We start from the raw sequence: 23,874 nt of genomic DNA on the forward strand, positions 1-23,874 counted from the left end.
GACCTGACTTGACCATGCCACAGCTCGGGGTGGCCGCCTCCTCTGTGATGAACCACTGTAAAAGCTTTCTCCTTCTGTTGCCCAAAGGAAAGCCAGACTACAGGCCCCTGGACACCGGGAAGGGGTGCTGATTTCTTTATTTATTAGACTCAAGTGCTTTAGTACAGAATGGTACAGAGATGATATATGTTTGTGCTTCAATACTTTCAAACACTGAGATTCTGATAATTTTAGGGTAAACAAGTTTCAAGACAGACTAGCTTTTTTAAAATATCCTTTTGATAAATTATTTTCATATAAATAACAGAGAAAGGGAAACCAACATCTTTGACAAACAAGGTCCTGAAGCATGAGCACTGTTTGGTCCGAGGGAGGGGACAGAACAAGCAGCGGGAGTACGACACCCGGAGCAGGTGCCTGCGGTTCTGTCCTAAGGAAATCAGGTCGTATAAGTTGGGAGGGAGACGGGGAGAGATCTGACGACTAATCTCAGTGCAAGGGGAGATTTCAAAGCCTTGAGAAGAGAACACCACAATACAGCGAGCGGAGAGGGCGGGGGGCAGGCTCTGAAAGGGAGGTGGAGGCGGCGCCGAGCTCGTGTACAGCACTTTGCGAGGACATCACTAGATGAGTAATACACACATGGCTTGCAGGAGGTCAAGGGCGGCGAGGGGGCTGGGCAGGGGACATTTTTGTGACTTCCACTGTTATATTTCACAACAGCAGCAGGACAAATGGTGTGCTCACCACTGGAGAATGAGAGCTGCTGAGTCTTGAGGATGGCGAGACAGCCTTTCCTGCATTTGCTGCTTTAGTTTCTGCTTTAGAGCTAAGTTTTATACAGAGAATAAAATGACCATCTTCTCTTACAAACACGATGACGTATGACCCCACACGACATGAAATAAGGTATTACAAAGTATCTGAAACTGAGGATAATCTGACTGAAGATTCTTGCCGAGAGGGTACAGGGTCTGTGTGAATCCAGTGGGCCAAGAACCTTCTCCACAGCCACAGCCCTCTGTTCAGGCACCTCCAGAACCCATCTGTTCTGGTTCATTCCTGACCCTTGAACGAAGGCTGACTAGGGAAAATGAGCTGTTGGGGTGATGCCTGGGGACAGAAGGGCCTGGGCCACAGGCTCCGGACTGTTTTTCCAAAGAGATGGAGGCTCCCAGCGGGAGTTTGCTTCTCACCTGTCGGGGCACTGTGACTTAGACTGGAGGACTTCCCTCAGGATCCCAGCACTGTGGACACAGGCCGGGGAGGAGAGAGTTACGAGCTGTGGAGGAGGACGCTGGCCTGGCTTCGTGCAGACACCCCAGCCTCCACCCACAGCCACACCACTGGGGGCCTGAGACACTGGGAAAGGCAAAGAGGTCTGTTCCACCTCGGACCTCCTGAGATGTCCCGATTGTCACCTCCCAGGTTATTTGGATGAGAGCAGGCCCTGAGGGGTAGAGACTGGAATGAAGATAACAGATTAGTCCTCAGTGTGAAATACTCCAAGAACACAGACATCTCTATGATTCTCAACGAGGACGGGAACAACCCCAAACAAGGTTTTAAAAACACCCAAATTTCTACCGTTCCATACCCAAGCAATGTGCACATGTCACCCAGGGTTATGTACAAGGTCACAAATCTTAAGTAACGGGGAGGAGGTGTCCATTCATCCTAACAGTCCAGAAACGTCTCCTGCTGCACACCAACTGCACATGAACTTCTCCTTTCAGGATACATATGTAAGATACTCTTTTAAAAAAACACAATGCATTATTTTCTTTTGTTTCAAACAAGAAGAGGGCATCACTGAACACAAGAACGCAGCGGCAACAGTGCCGGCCAGGGCGTGCAGGGCTGGGGAGGCAACGGACGCAAAGAACTGAGGCGGGCGGTGGTGGGAAGCTGTGGACCGCTGTGGGATGGGGCGTGTTTGGATGGGCGACTTATTTTTTTAACTGCTTATTTCTTCATCTGTTTTATTCAGTTTCTTCAGCGTGTCCAGCAGTTTCTGTGGGGTGAGGATGTGCGTGGATCCTGGAGGAGGCAGAGAAGACAGTGAGCTTGCCAGTTCTGGTTTCTAACACTTTTCCTTTCCTGTGCTTCTCGACTGCCAGATCTGCACCCACCCCCCTCCCCCACCCTCGTCTGGGTCTAGTGGAAGCAGGGAGGGGAGCGGGGGTTGGGGTTGGGGTCCCGTTGCAATAGGCCTGGGAGATGTTCAGGGGCTGTGGATAAACAAAACACATCCTCTGGCTCAGGCAGGGTCCCAGGCTGCACCAAGGAACGAGCCGCCTCGCCATCAGGGTGCAGAGCCATCTGCAGGTGATGGGCAGCTGCATTTCTAATTCACTGTCAAACTCCAAGTGAAGCCGGGAGAGAAATTCCAAACATGGCAAGGGGGAAAGGTTGAAAATGGGGCCAGAGTTGGTAGGGGGACCATGTGTGGAAAGCATGGTGCCTGGGAGAGGATGCTGACAGGCAAAGCCCCCTGGGAGAATCCACTGACCTCTGGGAGCCAGCCAGTTGGTACTGCCCTGGTGGGTGGGACCTCAGGTGTGAGAGGGAAAGGGCCAGGGGACCTGAGGCCTTACCTTGCAGAGACCGCGTATTGTAAGAGATTAGAAATGCTTGCAAAAATTTAAGCTAATGGAATTAGATATACTTCTACTGCAAAAATAAAAATAAAAATAAATGAAAGTCTTTTTCATAAGGAGAGAGAGAGAGATCTAGTAAGTGCAGTAAAAAAAGATGCATGGGTCGTGTGGTTTGGACATGGACTTAAACAGAAGACAGGTGACCGGGGTGGTGTGTGGGTGAGCATGAGGCCCGCACGCATGCAGCAGTGCGCTTCAAAGAAAGGTCCTGGTGGGAGAGAAGAACGGAACAAAAGAGACCCGTACTTGAAAATGTGCCTCCCTGGAGACGTGGCAAAGGAATGGGCCTTCATGGGAGCAGGGGAGCAGAAACCACTGGATGCCAGATTTCCACCTCAAGGGCAGGCAAAAGAAGGCTTTGGCTGGCTCATTGGGCATGACTCCAATACCAGGGTCCCTATGCATTTGACCACTGACTACTCGCTCAGCTGACCCAAGACTGCTGGAACTGCAGCCCTTCCTGGTCACTCCAGACTAGCAGAAACTTGGAAAGCCCTCTCTGTTCTTCCAACATCCCTTTCTCTGCAGTTCAGGCCCCAGCTGCCCACTCCTGGCTGAGCAAGGAACTTGTCCTCAGATGGACGCCCTGTGCATGCGGCCTGCAGGGGCCCTGTGCTGGAAAGCTGACTCATTATTCTGCAGACCCGAGGCTCCTTCAGCAAATGTGATGCAGGTTTCAGGAGTGTGTCCCTGGGCTTCTTTATAGCACTCCTTTCCCCTGAAGTCCACTCATTTCTGTGACCTTACCACTCCTCCTGCTTGTCCTAAAAGAGGCCAAAGGCTGATGTACAAATGAGGAGAATGGACGCACATTACAAGGCTTGCCCCAGACTCTGAAGAGTGAACCATTGCCAGGATGCGGGGGCCTCCAAATTGCAACTCCATGTAGCCCACGTGTCCAAATGCTGAAAGACGGCCTGTCCTGCAGAGTGTGGGGATTCGCTTGGGAGCTTCCTCGTTAAAGGCAACAGCAAGGAGCGCATGTGCCAGAGAAAACGTCCCCGAGGCCCTCCTTAGCCATCCAAATGACTCCAGGAAATAACAGGGCAGACTCATCTTAGAGGCTGCATCTGAAGGAGTTCCTCTGATCAGATGCTGATTCCCAAGTCCTCCCTGTCTCTGCTGATATGTCAATCTAGGATTTGGGGGAGACCAGACAGAGGTTAGGGAATTCATGCACTAGAAGTCTCTCATATTATCTAATCACTGACCATTCACTGCTCCCAGTCTTGACTGAAGAACAATTCTAGGACTGAGTACTGGAGACAATCAGTGAAGCCTCGGCAACAGGCATGGGCCTAGGACTTCACCTGTGTAGTTTCCTTAAGGGAACCAGACTAGCTGGTGTAAATGCTGACCATCAGAAAGCCAATTCTTCACACTCAATCATCCGTGTTGTGTTAATAAATTGGTCAAGCTTCTCACCACTATAAACATTGCTAATTAAGCTGAGTGAGTCCATAATCCACATTTTGCACACGTTCTCATTTTGAATCCACAGATGACTGACCATATTGGTTTTCCAGAACAGAGCAGCAAGTGGGCTCTATTGCTCTGAGGGTCCTATTTAGTCCCTATAACTGGAAGATTATGAAATGTAAACAGTGGTCTCTAAAAACTAAATTGACGCCCACCCACATGACTGTGTACATGTTTTCAAAGCTGTGGGCCAGACACAGCAAGCTCTGATGGGACAAAATCCTTCTTTCTATGCGGACAGAATCTGAAAACCGGAAGTGTTCTTGCAGGCTAGCTGGCCCAATCAGTCTTGAGTTTGGTTGAAGCAGACCTACTGACTCAGAATATGCAGGGTGGCGCCAGAAAACGTGTACGTTTAAGAGCAGCCCAGGTGAGTATGATCATCAGCCAGGTTTGGAAAACTGGGATCCGGCCCTCCCCTCTCATCCTACACATGGGACACATGAAGGCCAGAGCAGTCAGGTGCTTGCTCAGGGTGGGTGGCATAGACAGGAGAAGCAGTGCCTCCAGACTCTTGATTCTCAGGACCCCTGGGAGGGGAGGGGAGGGGATGGGCAGGTGGATGCTTAAATAGCAGCCAGGCAATAGGTGGGCCTGAATTCAGATTCAAATCTGAGTCCCAAAGAAAAATGAAACGTACCTGATCCCAATGTGGAATGAAGCAAAGTAATCAATATAAAAACCCTCAAACTTTCTCCCAGGTGGCCCCCATGTAGTACAAAGATCTGATCCAGTCTTCAGCTCTCCCTCATTTGCTTCTGACAATCTCTTGGGTACTCCCCAGTGAAGAGTACTTTTATCATAAACCAACCAGAGCAGAGAGGTGAAAATCTAATCAAAAGATTTCATTTCTTAGACAACGTGGAGGGATTGGTGAGGATTTAGCGAGAGTTGTTGGTTAACCCTGACCTCGGGGGAGCCAGCCTCAGCTACAGGAGGGAGAGGAGCCGGGAAGAGAGGGTGCTGCCCCATCACCCATGCACGGTGTCTGCTAGGAACCCTCTCATTTGCTGTAGGAAAACTCATCCTCTCTTAAAAGATATGTTGGGCCAGGCGCAGTGGCTTATGCCTGTAATCCCAGCAACTGGTAGGCCAAGGCTGGAGGATAACTTGAGCTCAGGAGTTCAAGACCCGCCTGGGGCAACATGGTGAAACCCAGCCTCTACCAAAAATACAAAAAAATTAGCCGGGCATGGTGGCGCATGCCTGTGGTCCCAGCTACTAGGTAGGCTGAGGTGGAAGGATCGCTTGAATCCAGGAGGTCCAGGCTGCAGTGAGCTGAAATCATGCCACTGCACTCCAGCCTGGGTAACAGAGTGAAACCCTGACTCAAAAGAAAGAAAAAAGACACAAAAGATATGCTGTCACAATACTGGTCTTTAGGACACTCAGGTTTTCTGATGGTCTGCACTGGCCTGCACTTTGGTCACCTGGCCGATCATAACAGAATAGGGCAAGTCAGACCTTAATCTGCTTTCTGACCTCACTGGTATTAGGGCTCTGTGCCTTGCTTAACTGAATGCTCTAAAACCCAACACCACTCAGCAAATGATTTCAGAAGCCAGGGATATACGGAGTCTGTTTACTTTCTCTTTGTTTTGATGGCAGCTGAGACCTACTGTGCTGATCAAATATAATGCAAAGGAAAATACTCTGCAAAGGAGAAGCTTGTTCTGAAGCAGGGAAGCCCAGCAGGGAAGCCCATCCTAGCAGGAGCTTTTGCAGTTTGAGCCTGTGCTGCTTTCAGATGCTGCAAGTGGTCTGGTATTGCTGCAGACTCGACTGAACATTTGTCTTTCTAGAAGTCTTAAAATACATACTGCAGCAAATCCATCCACCTACCTGCAGTCTGCACACAGAACCAGATGTCTCTGATTTACAACCTATCAAGGTGCTTCTAAGGAATGATTTTTTTTTTTTTTTTTTAAAGAATGGCTTTTATTCACCCCATACTGGCCTTGCTTTATAGGGAGGGCCAGCCCAGGCAGGATGGGAGCTATAGCCCAGGGCTATAACCAGGTCCACTTTCTGCTTTCCCAGCTACTTTCAGTTCCTTAGCACACTGCTGCCCTGACGTTCATGTCAAGGAAGGGAGAGAGGAGGAGATAAGCAGCGTAGCCTCCTGTTCCTACTTTTAGGAGGAAGCATCATTTTCCTAACATACACAAGCAGCTGCTGATGCCACCTAGCCAAGGTTCTGATGGGCCATTCCCCTGAGGCTCACCAGAGAGTGAGAGAGTGGGCAGGACTGCACGGTTTGAGGCACAAATCGTAATCACTGAATGTACAGAATGTCAGAGGTCCTGCATGCCTGGGGGCACTGCGATCCAGCTTCCCTGTGCTCCTATGCTATGGCCGAGAGAGCGAGGGTATCTTCCTACAGCCATACAGGTGCCCATGGAGGAGCTGGGGTGGAGGCCAGTCCTCCTGGCTCTGAGTCCAGGTCTCTCTCCACTGCTCACAGGGGACTCAAGCTCTGTGACTCACTGGGCCACATCTTGGCTCAGGTGAAGGGGCTTTTCAAGGGTCCATTGTCAATAATATACACAAAGTCAGGTACACAAAATATGGCCTCATGACAGAATGTATAACAAGCTAAGGAGTCACCGATGTGATGATGGAAGCCTGCCATTTAAACACATAGGAGGTTCCCATCATATCTGAAGGATGGAAAGAGAGAGGAGGGAATGAGGACAATTTTGAAGATCAAAATTTGGATAGTCGGCTGTGCGCGGTGACTCATGCCTATAATTCCAGCACTTTGGGAGGCTGAGGCAGGCGGATCACCTGAGGTTGGGAATTCGAGACCAGCCTGACCAACATGGAGAAACCCCGTCTCAACTAAAAATACAAAAAAAAAATTAGCCAGGCGTGGTGGCACACGCCTGTAATCCCAGCTACTCAGGAGGCTAAGGCAGGAGAATCGGTTGAAACCAGGAGGCAGAGGTTGTGGTGAGCCGAGATCGCGCCATCGCACTCCAGCCTGGGCAACGAGAGCGAAACTCCATCTCAAATAATAATAATAATAATAATAAATAAAATAAAATTTGGATAGTCTACTAAGCAGACAACAGGTTCTGGGTAACAAGCTTGGTGGGAGACAGAATACACTCTCTAAAACCACACAGAGCATTAATAATAGGTTTATGCTGGGCACAGCGGTGTGGGCCTATGGTCCCAGCTACTCGGGAGGTGGAGACAGGAGGATCTCTTGAGGCCAGGAGTTTGAGGCTGCAGTGTGTTGTGATCACACCTGTGAAGAGCCACTGCACTCCAGCATGGGCAACACAGCAAGACCCCATCTTTAAAAAAAAAAAAAAAGAGAATACATTTCTACTGAAAGGCTCTCGGACCTTCAGTGGGAGAGAGAGGGGTATGACTACTCAACTCTCGAAAGGATCCACAGAATTAAAAGTAATTACTAAAAGAGCAAATGACTGTTAAGTGCTGTTTCCTACAGAGGAACATGAAACAAAAGCTCTTCCCACTAACGATTGGAGCTCCCCAAGGAGATGGCGGCTTGTGACCCAATTACTCCTTATCACTTATTTCTTGAGAAGTGCCTGTCCTAGGAAAAAGGTATTCACACCATCTGTCCAGCTGCCACTGACCTGGGGTCTATTCTGTGTTCCCTGCCAAGCTTCCCTCATGACCAGCCATCTCCACCACCGCCTGCCTTCCTGGACAAGGTGTTCCCCAAATGTCCACTGGCCTCGCTCTCAGACCCCCACACCCAGCAAAATCAGGAACTTTAAATTCCTTGTGGGGGCCACAAATGCATCCCAGACCAGCAGGCTTGGGCACTGTGCCTCAGGCATCCCCCAGAATCCCAGCTCCCTCTCTGACAACTGTTCACAGCAGTCATTATCATTTTTGGTTTCCACCCAGCGGCCTGCAGGCGTCTGACTGAGCAGTGTGGAACCCAAGGCATGAGTGAGCCAGCAGGTCGGAGCCCGGAGGGTTCATGGCAGGGCTGTGAGGGCAGCACTGGACACATTTTCAATCGGTGTTGAGAACTGCAAGCATTTTCTTGTTGAAACAAAATCAAATAAATAATAAACTAAAAAGGAAGAAATAAAGAAAAAGAGTGACGGAATAATCAAAGAAAGCCCTTCAGAGTGGAAGAGTTTCTTTTCTGTAATAAGCTGCTTTTACTTTGTTTCTTTGGCTCTCACTCCATTGTTGGAGCCTGATCCTCAAAAGATACCCTAGAGGACTCCCTGAAGTCGGGGTGTCTCAGGTCCATGAGAAATTTGGTGGGAGTAAGAATGTGAGTAGAACCTGTGGGAGAACAGAGGCCAGCTGACTGCTTGAACAAAGGTACGTCACAGGAACATGCCAACTTAGGCCTACATTTTATGCAGTCAATGAGGTATGAGAAAGCCAGACACACACATGCGTGCATGCATACACACACACACAAGCGCACACACACAAGCGTGCACGCACACACATGGCAGCAAGGCGGCTGGCATGCACAAAGCAGGGGAGGCAACACAGCGGACGTCAGCTGTCTGTGCGAGGCCCCTCCATGAATCTTCATGGGCAACTTCATACCCCCAGGTTCCCACCTCCCAGTATATGGAACCTCAAGTCAGGTCTAAAGATGAAGGGGAAGATTTACACCCAAAGCCTGGCTGTGACAGCTTCTGTCCAGAAAAGCTGTGTTTGAGCTCCAGAATTACTCCCTACATTCATGCAACACATATGCAAGCAGGAAGCAGAGGGCTTTCTCACAGGGGCTACACAACAGGAGGGCGAAACAGTTATGTGGAGAGCTGGTGACCTGACACGGGAAGCTGGAGGGCTGTGGCGGGGAGGTACAGTCTCCCCACCGGATTGTGCTCTCAGAGAGGCGGCTGACAGCCCCAGATCCATCTTGAAAAACCCAGGAACAGCCATGTGGACTGGTCCACGGAGTCTGCTCACTTGGATACCTTGTGGAGGTGCTGTGACTTGCTCACCCCAAATTGGAAGTATAAAACCGCCACTTGTTATTGAGATAATGACTGTGCCTGGGATTAAGACCAGTGGTGGGCACCTATGGCAGAAGGTCAGCGATGCCTCCCAGCCGGGGCAGCTCCGGGCCTCTCCCTGTAGCAGTTCATGTGTAAGTGGCCTGAGAAGCCATCCTTGGCCCTGGAGGGTATAATTCCCCAACGGGTGCAGAGCACACCCCTTTACAAATGGAGGCCAAGAGCCTTGGCTTCTTCTTGCTCAGCGTGAGCCTGTTTCCACTGAGAACAGAGCCCAGCCAGGGTAGTGAACATGACAGCTTCTTGCCAGTGTTGAGAGGGCCCCCCAGGCTGGTGGGTTCCCTCCATTTTTTTAAGGGCAAAACAGAACAAAAAGGGAGGCATCTGGAGAAAGCAAGACTTTTCTTAGCTCATTCATCTTCTTCCAGCCCTAAACATCATAGAAGCCCCCAAAGGCAAGAGAAAGGAGAAAAAGCTCCTGCTGCGTTAAGTCAGCTCCTACGAGTCGCTTCCTCTCTTTTGGAAAACGAACAGGAAATACGAGAAAGGGCATGGCAGAGCTAGAAAGTGGTTGGAGGTGGCTGGGGTAGCCCTGAGCAGAGTCCAACGGTCAGGCAGTAGTTTCAGGCAGCACCTGCTCACAGCTGTCCGTCCATCTCCACCTGACAAGTGAAGAGGGCAGCGATTGACTGCCATTCACTGCCCATTTCTGCCTGGGCATGAGGCCAATGCCAGGAAACTGACAGACCTCATCTTGGGCCTAGTTCCATGCTGTGAGTATTACTGATCCCATTTTGTTGAGTAAAAAAATGGTTGGAGAGCTCCAGCCACTTGCTCAAGGTCCCCTACTTGCAGTCTGCAGAGCAGGAACCTGAGCCTGAGTCTGCCAGACCCTGCGATCAGGCACTTCTTACCTCATGAGGCTGCCTTCCACTGAGAGATGCAGCAGGGCAGACCAAGGAGGGAACCCTTGTCCCCTAGCTTCTGCTGTCCACAGAGACTAAGTTTTGTGGGTTAAGGGAGTCTATGACAGAATGCGACACCAAAGCGTGGAATGGAGTTGAGGTGCGATGCGGCGGCGCCTTCCGCTGGAAGCATGGCCACTCACCTATCAGCACCTCCCACTTTCCGTTGGCCTGGGTCACCTCGTAGGCGCAGCGCATCTCATTCAGGCTCACGCCCCCAAGGATGAAAATGATGAGGCGGGGGCCACTGCGGTACTCGCCTGGGGCCTTGTTCTTATGCCAGTGCCCATAGCGGGCGCTGAGAGAGAGAGAGAGAGAGAGAGAGGGAGTGTGCACGTATATCAGTCAGTTTATCTGCACTCACGGCATCTAGTGCTTCATACCCCAGTGGTTTGTTTACATATTAGGTCTGTACACTTGTGCCCCAAACAGAGTAGACGCTTAGTAAGTGTTGGCTGAATTTCACTGCAATGCAATTTTCAAGTGGTCTGGTTCCCAGGAGAAGAGTCACTATGAACGCCTGTGCTGCTGTGACCTTGTCACTCTTAGAAACATGCAGGCGACAGACAGGATCAGTTCAGCTCTGACGTTTTGCTGGGTCAAGTTCAGTAGCATCCCCCTGCTACAGGCTCATGCAGACGTCTACCCCAAGTTGTGCATGCCTCTGAGCTTGCCTGGGACACTCTGCTGTCAGTGCACAGTGATGACAGTCTAAGAGCTGTCTTCAGGCTGGCACACAGATCCCCTGAAAACATGTACTGAGTGAGGGCCTCCCCAGTACCACATCCCAAGGAGACACAGGCCTTGACCAAAAGGTCGTTGTTGAATGGGGAGGTAGGGAGAAGGAAGTGAGCCCAAATCCTGGTCTGATGAAGAGCTCTGTGCTATAGGGCCAAGCACAGGGAAGCCCTGCAACCCTGTCCAGGCACCACGGGGGAGGCTTCTCCATCCCTGAGCTGCCTTCTGGAAATCGCGGTGAAGCCAGGCAAGAAGAGTACTTCAATGGTGTGGCTGCTCCCAGAGGGGCCTCCCTCTGTCCCTGGGTTTCCTTCAATAGCCTTTACCTTTGACTGAGAAATAGGAACAAATGGGTTGTTCCCAGGTTAAGAAAATGAGAAAAATGAGATGAAAGGAGCAAGTCCTTTCTGGCCACTGCAATGCATCACCTTTCTTCCTGACTCATGACAGCCTTACAGTCACTTTCCAAACCAGGAAGAAGCCTGGGGCACCGTTTGGGCCAACAGAGAATCTCACGGTCACTTTCGTTCCTTGTGCAATCATTTGACATCCCGTTCTCATCACCCAGCCTGACTGTGGCGCTACTGGGGATTTTGTATTTTATGCCATGTTTGGCAATTTTCGTTTTGCCTCTGCTGCCATGAGAAGGGCTACACAATGACACAGAGGCCGCCACAGGCCTCTGGCCCAGCTGAGGCCAAAAGTGAACACAGAGAGAGGAGACGCAAGAGAGAAGACAGGCAGGGAAAGTGGGAGAGGAGGGACAGAGACGTGCACATCCTGGGGTGCCAGGAGTGGCAAAGCTGCAGTGCCAGGGTTGCCCTCTCGAGCTGATAACTCTACCGTCCCGAGTGCGTGCTCAGCCCTCACTGTTCTCAGGAGCCACTGTGTGCAGAGACCACGTGTGGTACCCACTTGTCAGCTGGGGGACATGTGGGCTGCTCCACACTTGGACTGCAGGAGTAAAGCTGTGAACGCTGATGCGCTGCAATTTTAAACACGGTGGTGAGGCAAGATTGGAGAAGGTAACACTTGATTAAAGACCAAAGGAGATAAGCGGCAAGCCATGCAGACATATCTTTTGTTTGTCTGTTTGAGACGGAGTCTTGTTCTGTCACCCAGACTGGAGTGCAGTGATGCAATCTTGGCTCACTGCAACCTCCGCCTCCCGGGTTTAAGCAATTCTCCTACCTCAGCCTCCTGAGTAGCTGGGACTACAGGCGTGAGTCACCATGCCCAGCTAATTTTTGTATTTTTAGTAGAGATGGGGCTTCACCATGTTAGCCAGGCTGGTCTCAAATACCTGACTCAAGTGATTCAACCGCCTTGGCCTCCCAAAGTTCTGGGATTACAGGTGTGAGCTACCGTGCCCAACCCATGCAGATATATCTGGGGACAGATAATTTCAGGCAGAGGGAAAAGCAAGTGCAGTGGTCCTGAGGCAGACGTGGGCCTGACTGTTCGAGAAGTGCGAGGAAGCTGGCACGGCTGATGCGGAGTAAGGGAGGGAGGTGTGAGGGATGAATCAGAGAGGAACAGGATGCTGGAGGGGGAAGGGCCGTGGGGCCACTGTGCGGACCTGGCCCACGCTGCAGCTGTGGGGAGCAGCAGCGAGAGGGTTCTGGCAGATCACATAGCCACACAGTGGGACTGCTGCAGAGCTGACATCCAACCAGAGCTGGCCCCGCTCTGTCCTTGCTAGGGGATTTTCACCTACCTGACGGCAGTCGTACTGAAGGAGGCAGAGGATCGGGTAGAGATATAAGGGTAGTGCTTGGTGTCAAGTTTGTCCTCAATAGTGTCCTAGAAGGAAAAGAGACAGATATTAGCTTGCCATCTGTCTGAAAAGTGCTGACGGGAACCAAGGCCAGATGATCTGGAGAACATGTCACTTGGCAAAGCCATGGCCAGGTTTGCAGCAACCAGAGCTCCTTTCCCTGCGGCCAGAGGTGCCTAGCACAGGGCTCGGTTAGACCAGATGCTTTGTAACTGTCTGGACGCTGAGATAGCCTGCTTTTTAAGAGAAGTTTTTTCTTGCTTCTCTTCCAGTTTATTCACTTTCATAATCTACGTGAGGTTTTATAAATGATGCATTTTGTCCAATAAATTCCTGATACTTGCCATCAGCCTTGTAGAAACCAGGCACAAGCAGTCTCTCCTGCACAAAGGAGTCTTACCCACTCCGTTTTCCAAGTGTCTAATTATCTGGTGGGTGGACTCTCACCATCTACCTCCTGCTGCCTAGAAATCCACACTCTTCCTTACAGCTCCCACATGAAGCCTACACATGTCTCTTTAGGGGATTGGAGAGGAGGGGGAGCAAAAGGGAGCAGAGAACAAAGGAGGGAATGAGACAGAGGGGTTGGCTATCCCAACAAGCAAAGAGATATAATAGGTTTCTAGATGTTTCATGTTCACTCATCCTTTTAGTTTGTGGATTTTAAAAATGGGAGCTGACTCACTCTATATATTTAAAATACATTTATATTAATGTACAATTCAATAGGAACACCTGGGCTGCCAGGAATTAACTAAGGGATCCCAAGAAAAACTCCTTCATTCTCTAGACCCTAGTTTTGTTCACCAATCAAGTTGGAAAGATCTAGTGGTGCGGGATTCTATGCAGGGTCTCTTCCCGCTACAAGGAGAGAAGGGAGTGACCCCACAGGGCTATGGTGGTGGCCACCACCTTATACACCTTCCAGCCAACAACTGCAAAAACACCTGCTGCACTAGAGGCTCTGTGCAGACGACACAGCAGCTGAGGGGACAGGACCAACAAACGAAAAGGCGACCCGAGGCACCGAGTGGCACATGTGCACTAAGGAGTCCAGGGGAGGCCTCCGTGTGCTGAGTGCTCAGACAGATGGGGCAGCAGATGGAAATGGTGAGATTCAAGAGGGGCTTTGATGGAAAGCAGGATCTGGGAAGGGAAGTGGAAGGGTGAGAACATGCCAGGCAAGGGGTTGCTTTGGCCAGAGGAGCAGAGTCTGATTTGCTGTGTGTGGAGGCTCAGGTAGGGAGCAACAGGAGGAGGGCAGGGCAGGGCAGGGCAGGCAGGGCTGCACTGGGGAGGTGTGCTGAGCCACCTGTGTGGAGATATGATGTCACTCATCTGACCTTTGAGAGGCACCTGGGCCCCTCTGGATGCGGCACCCTAGAGGGGTCTCTGTTATAGGAGCTGAGTCCTCCAAGACATAACGACAAATAGATCTGGGGCTGTGCTTAACAGTCTATCAGCTCTTCATAAACCCGCAGGGCAAGGGGCGCCACGAGGGCTGAAGGAGGCCTGGATGGGAATCCTCAAGTGGAGGCAGCACCCGTGAAGTCAGTGGCACCTCGCAGCAGGTGAAGCTGGAAGCATCCAGGCCGACAATCCAAGGGCCCTGGGCCTGGTTCTTCCTCCCCACGCCCCAGCACTGACCTCCATGATGTCCTTGATAATAGGAGTCCACCGTGAGAGCTGGTAGGTCTGCTCGCTGATGCGCTCCTTCCGCTCCGGCTTGCTCCGGCGACGCAGCGTGGACTGCATGCACACACACACCAGGTGAGAACCTGAGTCAGGGCCACTTGGGCCCTAGGTGACCTCTGCTACTCTCTAGAAATTCTCTGAAGGACCCCAGAGGCAGCAATGGCAAAGAGTAATGGGGGGCATGGTTTTCCTTGGAATAGCCCAAAATGTGCCCTTTTGGGAACCTGGAGCAAACTTGTTCTTTAAAGTAATAAAAAGGCCGGGTGTGGTGGCTCACACCTGTAATCCCAGCACTTTGGGAGGCTGAGGTGGGCAGATCACCTGAGGTCAGGAGTTCAAGACCAGCCTGGCCAACACGGCGAAACCCTGTCTCTACTAAAAATACAAAAATTAGCCAGGCATGGTGGTGTGCACCTGTAATCCCAGCTACTCAGGAGGCCAAAGCAGGAGAATTGTTTGAACCTGGGAGGCAGAAGTTGCAGTGAGCCAAGATCTCATCACTGTACTCTAGCCTGGGCGACAGAGTAAGAATCTCTCTCAAAAAAAAAAAAAAAAAAAAAAAAAAGGTCAAAAAAAATGGCAAACATAGTTCAAGTATGTAAGTGCCATCAGAAAAAAAAAAAAAAACAACAAACACCAGGCAGTTGAAAAAGTAGTTTGCTGCCTGTTAGAGGAGGGCATACTACTTGGAGCATGCCGTACTGGATTTCAGCAGCACGGCTGTACTGAATGAATGCATGTCTCCATTCTCATTTTGATCCCTCTTGTGAGCAAGGGTTTAAAAATGCCAAACTCCTGCTAGTTACAGGGCTATGGTCTGGTGGCACTGGAACAGTTTTGTCTATAAGATTCCAGAGGGAGAATATTTGCAACCCTAGCTTTGTTAGTGCTGTGCCTATAGAAGACAAGCACACAGTGGGGCTGCGACATACGAGGCTCATGGCAGAGTCCTCTGCAAGGGTCCTGGAGGCTTCACCCCACCTCTTCTAGAGCACATCACATGGTCCAGGCCTCCCAGATAATCTGCCCTAACTTGGCTCTGAACCAACCCAGTGCAGTAGACTCAAAGGTGGCCAAATTGCTAGCTCTAAGCATCATATTCTCATCTTCACAGGGGACGCTGAGGCTAAGCTGTCCAAAGGTGAGGCCAGACGGACGCTGAGACAAGACAGATAAAACGGTGGGGACCCTGTTATGGTTTGGTTCCAAGACAGCTCAGCTTTCACGTCTGTGAATGACTCACTGCTGTTCAGGTCTAGTTCTTGGCTTTGTGCCTCTAGTTTATATATAGCTTTACACCTTTATCCTCTGATTCCGTGTCTCTCTCTCTCGACGTACAAGTGTGTATCAGAGGATGCTGTACGTCAGTCAGAGAGCAGAAGCAGACAGATCTGCCAGCTCCCCTCCCGCCTCCCTGCAGAACCTGAGCTGGCCTCTTACATCGGTGACGATGGGCACACCGAGGTGAGCCATGTTGGTGATGATCTCACTGTCCTCTGGGGGAATCTGGGCGTGCTGGATCAGTTTGTTCAGGTTTTCCTCTGTGATGCCTGAGGGCACAAGACACCCGATCACCACACACAGCCCCCATGCACCCAATGGGACAGGCTGGATGATGGCCCTTCTCCCCTCAGCGTTAGTGGACATTGCTCCTCTAACTCATCAGCTTCACTGTCAGTGAGGACAACATGAGGATCCCGATTCCCCTCCAGCCACTTTGCCTGAGTGAAGACCATCAGCAGCTGCTCCTCACAGTCTGTGTTTCCATCTGCCCCCTGGCTTCTCAGCAACCCCTGCCCACCCGCACCCTGAATCAAGTCAAACTGGACGAGAGTTTTATTATCTATCTTTTGTACAATGGACATTCCTGGGCAACTGTGATTGAACTGGGTAAAAGTCAGTTTTTAAAGGCAGAGATTACCAATGTGATGCAAGTTAAAAATACCTGGTGGGCAGAGCTCTGGTAAACTGGCCACGAGGCCAAGCAGCTTTCCTTCCCTCCCCAGCCCTGTCGTCTTCCATCTACTCCACACCATTTATTAACTCTACAATGACCGGGGAACATTCAGCCTCTAGCTGCAATGATCTGACTACACTGTATTTCCCCAAACAAGAAGGGCCCGCGGGATCTTCTTTCCCTTCCCCAGTACGTATCTTTTAAATGACTTCTCTACTTTGTTTCCTCTTTCTCAGCTGTCTCAGTTTCCCCAAGACAGGGCCTGTGCCTTTCTCTAGGTCCCACAGCCCTACCATTCTTCAAAAAGATGTAGAGAAGGATGATGCGGATTTTGTCGTAAGTGCTGACATTGGCGTCCAGCAGAATGGGGACGATGGCTCGCATAGGGTCCTTGATCTTCTCTCCCTCCGCATCTGTGCCCATGGCCAGGTCCTATGGAAAACATATCTCGTTGGCCCCATCTCTCTGGTGACAGTGTGGAGGGATGGTGGCTCTTAGGAAATTCAGGATCCACAAATGTCTAGAACTGCCAGCTTGGTTGGGGAAGGTCTTAAAACAGGTGCTTCTATTCTCATCATGCACTGTAGTTAGCAGGAGTGTGATCAGCACTGTCTCCCACAGCATCAGTGAGGGTGGATAAAAGCCCTGAGTGCCACTTGCCCGACAGAAACCACAATGATTTCCCATCTTGTTTTAAAGTAGGCTGTTCACTGTAGGTGAGTGCCAGCATACTTGTGCCAGCTTCTCAGATAAAGACTCAATCCTGGCTGGGGGTGGTGGCTCATGCCTGTAATCTCAGCACTTTGGAAGGCTGAGGTGGGAGGATCTTTTGAGCCCAGGAGTTTTGAGACCAGCCTGGGCAACACAGTGGAGACCTCATCTCTACCAAAAATAAAAAAAAATTAGCCAGGCATGGTGGCGCATGCCTGTAGTCCCAGCTACTCAGGAGGCTGAGGCAGGAGGATTGCTTGAGCCCAGGAGTTCAAGGCTGCAGTGAGCTATGATTGCACCACTGTACTCTAGCCCGGGTGACAGAGCAAGACCCTGGCTCATAAAAAAAAAAAAAAGAAAAAAAAAGACTAAATCTTGGTAGGCCCTCCAGAGGTACAAGGCCCTGTGAGGGAGCAGGGCTTAAAGGGATGTGCTTCCCCCCCATGAAAAGTGCTGGGATTTTAGGATGCCTCCGCATGGGCAGATTCTTTCCACTCTGCTTCCCCTCTCACTGAAGCACATGCTTTTTGAGTTTGAACTGCTCCAGGGTTTTAACCTGTTTTTAATCTTTCTACCATGTTCCATGTGTGAGAAAGGGGAAAAAAAGAGCCCCCAAACCGGCAAATCCAAACCCCAGGAGATGAAGGGGAAGATAAGAGCTGAAAAAACTAGAAATGAAAGAGTGAAGTGAACACAAGCTTCTGACCCCACTTCATGATGCAGGTGAGACTCAGAGCCAGAGAAGGCAGCACGCTGGTCTCAGCCAACCAGGACTCAGCTGCAGCTTCCTCTGTGGCTCTCAGGAGGTTGCCTGAAGGCTCTCCTTTTTTCTCTCAAGACCCCAAGAGTCCATACAAATTCTGATATCGAGTTCATAGTCTGTCTCCAGTCTGTGTCCCAGGAAGGCAGGACACCTCTCACAGGCCCCTTCACCTTTCAGTCCTACCACCAGCCTCAACAGACATTTGACTAGCAGGACATGATTTTAATCATGCAACTAGTTCAACCATACTTTTGATCACTTCTGAAAATTTGTAAACTTCCAAAATTAATCCCAAGTTGCATTTTTACTGATTTAGGTATGACCTATTTTCTAGATGGTCAGGTTCTATTTGAGAGGACACCTTGTGTTTGCTATAATCCCCTGTAAAATTGATGGATTTTAGCAGGGCTGCTTCCCCTTATAAAATATTCAATGATACGGGACAGGGCTTACAATCCTAAGCTGAGCCTGTCACATCAAACCAGAGGATTGAAATCTTAGCTTCACACTGAGATCCTGAATTTTTTTCTTCCATGAAAAGAGGCCAAGCTGAGGCTTCGGAATCTTATTATTATTTTTGAGACGGAGTCTCGTTCTGTTGCCCAGGCTGGAGTGCAGTGGCGCAATTTCTGTTCACTGCAACCTCCACCTCCCGGTTCAAGCAATTCTCCTGCCTCAGCCCCCCAAGTCGCTGGGATTATAGGCACTCATTACCACGCCCGACTAATTTTTGTATTTTTAGTAGAGATGGGGTTTCACTGTGTTGCCCAAGCTGGTCTTGAACTACTGACCTTCTGATCCACCCCTCTCAGCCTCCCAAAGTGCTGGGATTACAGGCGTGAGCCACCGCGCCCAGCCGGCTTCAGAATCTTTTAACTTTCCTCGCTTAGAAGTTGAACGATGGTTTTATAATGTTGCAACACTTAAAGAATTAGGATGAATCTAAGCTAGGATTAGTGACTCCACAAGACAGCCTTGAAAAATGTCAGCACTGATTTCCCTTTTGCAGATTAGAAAAATGAAACACAAAGAAGCAGATACATCAAATAATCAGTGACAGAGACAGAACTCGAATCCCAAATTCTCAATTTACAATCCTAGCAAATTTCTGACTGCTACTGCTCTACCCTCTGTCAGGCTCAAGGTCTCCAAAGCTGGCCTGGCCATGGCAAGAGTAGAATACATTCAGAATATAAAATTCTGCCAGCCCTGTCAACGTAGGGCTCAGAACCCCACACATCTTTCTTCAGTCATTCCAGGGAAAATAGAGCCTTTCAAAATAGGCATGCAAAATCCAAACGGCACAGCATTCCAGACCAATCTAGTCCCTACCATGGACAGTGCAACCGCACTGGCTCCAGAGTTGAGACAGCACGATCTAGCAGGCCTTCCCGTCTCTATTTCCTATGATTCTGCAGGATGTTCAAGGTCAGATGTTAAAATTCTGCTGGGTAAATGGACCTGGCAAAAACTTGCCATGGCAGAAGGAGGAGAGTCCTACCTGTTCCACTCGGCAGAGTTTGTCTACGGTGCCTTGGTAATGCTTCATACAGTCCTCAGCAAGGTGCAGGTGGGTGGAGTACTAGGAAAAAGCACAACAGTTTGTGACCAAGGGACTAATCACGGATGCATGCAACATCTACTGAGCACCTACTATGTATAAAACACCGCTGGGCACCAAGGAGTCTCTAGCCTCAGAAAGGAGGTAAAACGTGTGTACAAGCGGGTACACAATCACTACAAAGTAGAAAATGTTACATGTCAAAAGAGAGGGACAAACCACATTCGAAGAGTTAAGAGGAAGGAGAACTCCTTTATGAGGGCAGGTGGCACCATGGTTTTTTTTTTTTTTTTGGAAACAGAGTCTCATCTGTTGCCCAGACTGGAGTGCCGTGGTGCAATCTCGGCTCACTGCAACCTTTGCCTCCTGGGTTCAAGTGATTCTCCTGCCTCAGCCTCCCGAGTAGCTAGGATTACAGGCATGTGCCACCAAACCCGGCTAGTTTTTGTCCTTATAGTAGATATGGGGTTTCACCATGTTGACCAGGCTGATCTCAAACTCCTGACCTCAGGTGATCCGCCCACATCAGTCTCCCCAAGTGCTGGGATTACAGGCATGAGCCACCGCACCCAGCCAATGATGGTTTTATTACTACAATGCATCCACAAATTCTTTGATACTCCTCCTTTCAGGACGCAGAGCTTCATTCCCTCCTTAACTGTAGGCTGGATTTAGTAGCTTGCTTCTAATAAGCAATGTGGAGGAAGTGATAATGCATGGCATCCAGGATCAGGACAGAAAAGGTATTGTGACTTCCTCCTAGCACTCTCTCTCTCACACGGCTCACTCTGGGGAAAGCCAGTGGCCCTGTTGGGAGGATGCTCAAGCAGCCCTGTGGAGAGGCTCATGTGGTGAACTGAGGCCTCCTGCCAACAGCAGGGGAATAGGACGGAAAACATAAAGAGGGGAAAAGAAAGTGACAGGAAATAAGGTGCCTATCCCAGCCTTTCATTTTCTTTTCTAATAAAAATTGAAGATGACTCAAAATCTGTGATTTTCCATAGATCAATTAGAGTAGTAGGGCTTTGAGAAGTCTTTTTGCGGTTGTTTCTACTCAATGATTCAAACAGATGATTTGGGGCTGCCATACCTTGCTGAGCTCTTTCTGGTACTGAGGCATCTTCTTCAGCATCTGGGACAGGTCCCGCATGGTGGTCTGTAAGGGAAAGGAAAGCATATGCTGTCACTCTAATGGCCCTGATGTCAGGAGGCTTTGCAAGGCTGGCGGGCACAGGACAGGACAGCCGCCCTCACTAGGGTTCCCAAATGCACTCTCCGTAACCCTCAAAATGAATCTGTGAAACACAAGATCATGTGTGTTTAGATTTCCAGGCCTCTGGCTCAAAAATTTTTTTGATCCAAATATGATTGCCTTACAGGTTGGGAACTGAACTCTGAAGTCTCTAGAAGTTACATTTTATTCTATGCTTATTGAATTAGAAAGCTGTTGAGAGCTAATTCTTGGTGAGGAAAAAAATCTTTCTATTCATTGCTTTTCTTCATCCTCAGCTCAAGCAGCCTTAGCATCAAGTTTGCACTTTCTCCCGGCAGAAAGACTGTGGCTGCGTGGACAGGAGAACAGGGAGGTCAGAGAGGGTGGGAATCTGCACCCGAGGGGCAAGATGGGTCTGTGTGCTTTCTAACTGTGTAGGCCATCTAATCCCATCCATTTACCCCACAAAAATTTACCGAATGGCCGGGCGCGGTGGCTCAAGCCTGTAATCCCAGCACTTTGGGAGGCCGAGATGGGCGGATCACGAGGTCAGGAGATCGAGACCATCCTGGCGAACACAGTGAAACCCCGTCTCTACTAAGAAATACAAAAAATAGCCGGGCGAGATGGCGGGCGCCTGTAGTCCCAGCTACTCGGGAGGCTGAGGCCGGAGAATGGCATGAACCCGGGAGGCGGAGCTTGCAGTGAGCTGAGATCCGGCCACTGCACTCCAGCCTGGGCTACAGAGCGAGACTCCGTCTCAAAAAAAAAAAAAAAAAATTTACCGAATTACTACTATATACCAGGAACTATTAGGTGCTGGAGATACAAGGACAAAATTAAAAAAAAGAATCTCTGATTCACAGAGAATCAGAGCATCCAGGAGAGGAGCCAGATAAAGCACTGCAGAGATCAGGGCCCTTCGAGGGGACTCACCAGGTAGTGTGGGTGCACATGGCACAGACGTCTGCCTAGTCTAGGTAGGGGACCCGGGAGGGTTTCCCTGAGGAAATGATGCTTGAGCCAAAGAACATGGCCAGGTCTGAGGCAAGAGGACCCTGGCATGGCTGGAGCAGGAAGGCAGGGCAAGAAGGACAGGGGCAGAGATGAGACCAGAGAGAGGCCTGTGGGGCTCATGATCTGGGCTTTGGAAGGGGTGTAGGGGTGTGTGTGTGTGTGTGTGTGTGTGTGTGTGTGTGTGTTGCAGATGGGAGTTATTCTAAGGGGAACAGGAAGTCCCTAAATGGTTTTAAGCAAGGGAGTAATACAACCAGAGTTGCATTTTGGTAATTCCACTTCCCTTGACTAAGAAAGGTGCGCCACCTCTGATAAACAGGCAGGATATGGAGAGGCTCAGGTAAGGTAGGTTATAAATTCTAATTTTTTTTTTTTTTTAGATGGAGTCTTGCTCTGTCACCCAGGCTGGAGTGCAGTGGCGCAATCTTGGCTCACTGCAAGCTCTGCCTCCCGGCTTCATGCCATTCTCCTGCCTCAGCCTCCCGAGTAGCTGGGACTACAAGGTGCCCGTCACCACACCCGGCTAATTTTTGTATTTTTAGTAGAGACAGGGTTTCACCGTGTTAGCCAGGATGGTCTCAATCTCCTGATCTTGTGATCCGCCCACCTCCGCCTCCCAAAGTGCTGGGATTACAGGCGTGAGCCACCGCGCCCGGCCATAAATTATAATTTCACTACAAGTTAAAAAAAGGTCTCGCAGTTTGTTCTTCTGGCTTAAAATGAAGCATGATCCAAAACAGTAAATATTAACCCTCAGAGTAACAAAAAGCAGTTCTCTGTAAATATCGAAATCTAGGGGTTCTGGATCTGTATCTTTTTTTTTTTTTTTGACAGAGTCTCACTCTGTCACCCAGGCTGGAGTGCAATGACGTAATCTTGGCTCACTGCAACCTCCACCTCCCGGGTTGAAGCAATTCTCCTGCCTCAGCCTCTCAAGTAGTTGGGATTACAGGTGCCCACCACCATACCCAGATATTTTTTTGTATTCTTAGTAGAGACGGGGTTTCACCATGTTGGCCAGGCTAACCTCGAACTCCTGACCTTGTGATCCACCTGCCTTGGCCTCCCGAAGTGCTGGGATTACAGGCATGAGCCACCACGCCCAGCCTGGATCTGTATCTTAAGTGTAAAAATGGCTGGGCGCGGTAGCTCACACCTGTAATCCTAGCACTTTGGGAGGCTGAGGTGGGTGGATCGCTTGAGGTCAAGAGTACAAAACCAGCCTGGCCAAGATGGTGAAACCCCATCTCTACTAAAAATACAAAAAAATTAGCCAGGGGTGGTGTTGCATGCCTGTAATCCCAGCTACTCAAGAGGCTGAGGCAGGAGAATTGCTTGAACCCAAAATGCAGAGGTTGCAGTGAGCCAAGATCCTGCCACTGCACCTCAGCCTGGGAAACAGAGCAAGACTCTGTCAATAATAATAATAATAATAATAATAATAACAAAATAAAAATAAGGCAAAATGATGTAAACGAAAAAAGGGATATGACCTTTCTAACCCACTAGTCCTATTCAGAGGAGGCAACTTCCCTGCTCTTAGAGAGAAAGCAGGGACTAATTTACTGAGCATTTGAGCGATGGCATGGGTTTACCTTCTCTCCAGTATTCATTCTCTTGCTAGAAGAAAAATCTTTCAGAGACCGGGTGACTTCCCTGGAAAATAAAAGGAGGCAGCTAAGTTTCACAGCAACACCATAGGCCTTGCTATGGATGCTATAGGAGTCATGCAATTTTTTCCTTTAGGAATATGTGGTACTCCTAAAGTGATTTTCCTGCCAGTAAGGTATGCATTTAAAGTTACTTTTTGCCAGGTGTGGTGGCTCACACCTGTAATCCCAGCACTTTGGGAGGCCAATGCGGGCAGATCAGCTGAGGTTGGGAGTTCGAGACCAGCCTGGTCAACATGGTGAAACTGCGTCTCTACTAAAAATACAGAAATTAGCTGGGCATGATGGCACATCTTTTTTTTTTTTTTTTTGAAACGGCGTCTAGCTCTGTCGCCCAGGCAGTAGTGCAGTGGCGCAATCTCCACTCACTACAAGCTCTGCCTCCCGGGTTCATGCCATTCTCCTGCCTCAGCCTCCCGTGTAGCTGGGACTACAGGCACCTGCCACCTCGCCCGGCTAATTTTTGTATTTTTAGTAGAGACAGGGTTTCACCATGTTAGCCAGGGTGGTCTCGATCTCCTGACCTCGTGATCCGCCCGTCTTGGCCTCCCAAAGTGCTGGGATTACAAGCGTGACCCACCGCGCCCGGCCATGTGGCACGCTTCTGTAATCCCAGCTACTTGGAAGGCTAAGGCATGAGAATTGCTTGAACCCAGAAGGCAGAGGTGGCAGTGAGCTGAGACTGTGCCACT

The 23,874-nt window shown here is 49.9% G+C and overlaps 1 protein-coding gene across 2 annotated transcripts in view; it reads right to left on the reverse strand.

Annotated features, from left to right (window-relative positions):
• Positions 1-110: 110 nt before the first annotated feature.
• The window catches only part of STXBP1 (syntaxin binding protein 1), an 82,331-nt gene continuing 58,567 nt past the window's right edge, over positions 111-23,874 (reverse strand). Inside the window, exons 11-20 of one of the 2 annotated variants that reach the window (XM_025360808.1) lie at positions 23,108-23,168; positions 20,373-20,438; positions 19,223-19,303; positions 16,541-16,679; positions 15,731-15,840; positions 14,243-14,344; positions 12,536-12,621; positions 10,224-10,378; positions 8,295-8,420; positions 111-2,040 (exon numbers count right to left, since the gene is read on the reverse strand). In XM_025360808.1, the coding sequence (XP_025216593.1) occupies positions 8,311-8,420; positions 10,224-10,378; positions 12,536-12,621; positions 14,243-14,344; positions 15,731-15,840; positions 16,541-16,679; positions 19,223-19,303; positions 20,373-20,438; positions 23,108-23,168 (910 nt within the window). In that variant the 3' untranslated portion in view covers positions 111-2,040; positions 8,295-8,310. The remainder of the gene's footprint in view (positions 2,041-8,294; positions 8,421-10,223; positions 10,379-12,535; positions 12,622-14,242; positions 14,345-15,730; positions 15,841-16,540; positions 16,680-19,222; positions 19,304-20,372; positions 20,439-23,107; positions 23,169-23,874) is intronic. The other variant, XM_025360809.1, reaches the window with a different exon arrangement.

The sequence above is a fragment of the Theropithecus gelada genome, chromosome 15, assembly GCF_003255815.1.
Source record: "Theropithecus gelada isolate Dixy chromosome 15, Tgel_1.0, whole genome shotgun sequence".
Taxonomy (NCBI): domain Eukaryota; kingdom Metazoa; phylum Chordata; class Mammalia; order Primates; family Cercopithecidae; genus Theropithecus; species Theropithecus gelada.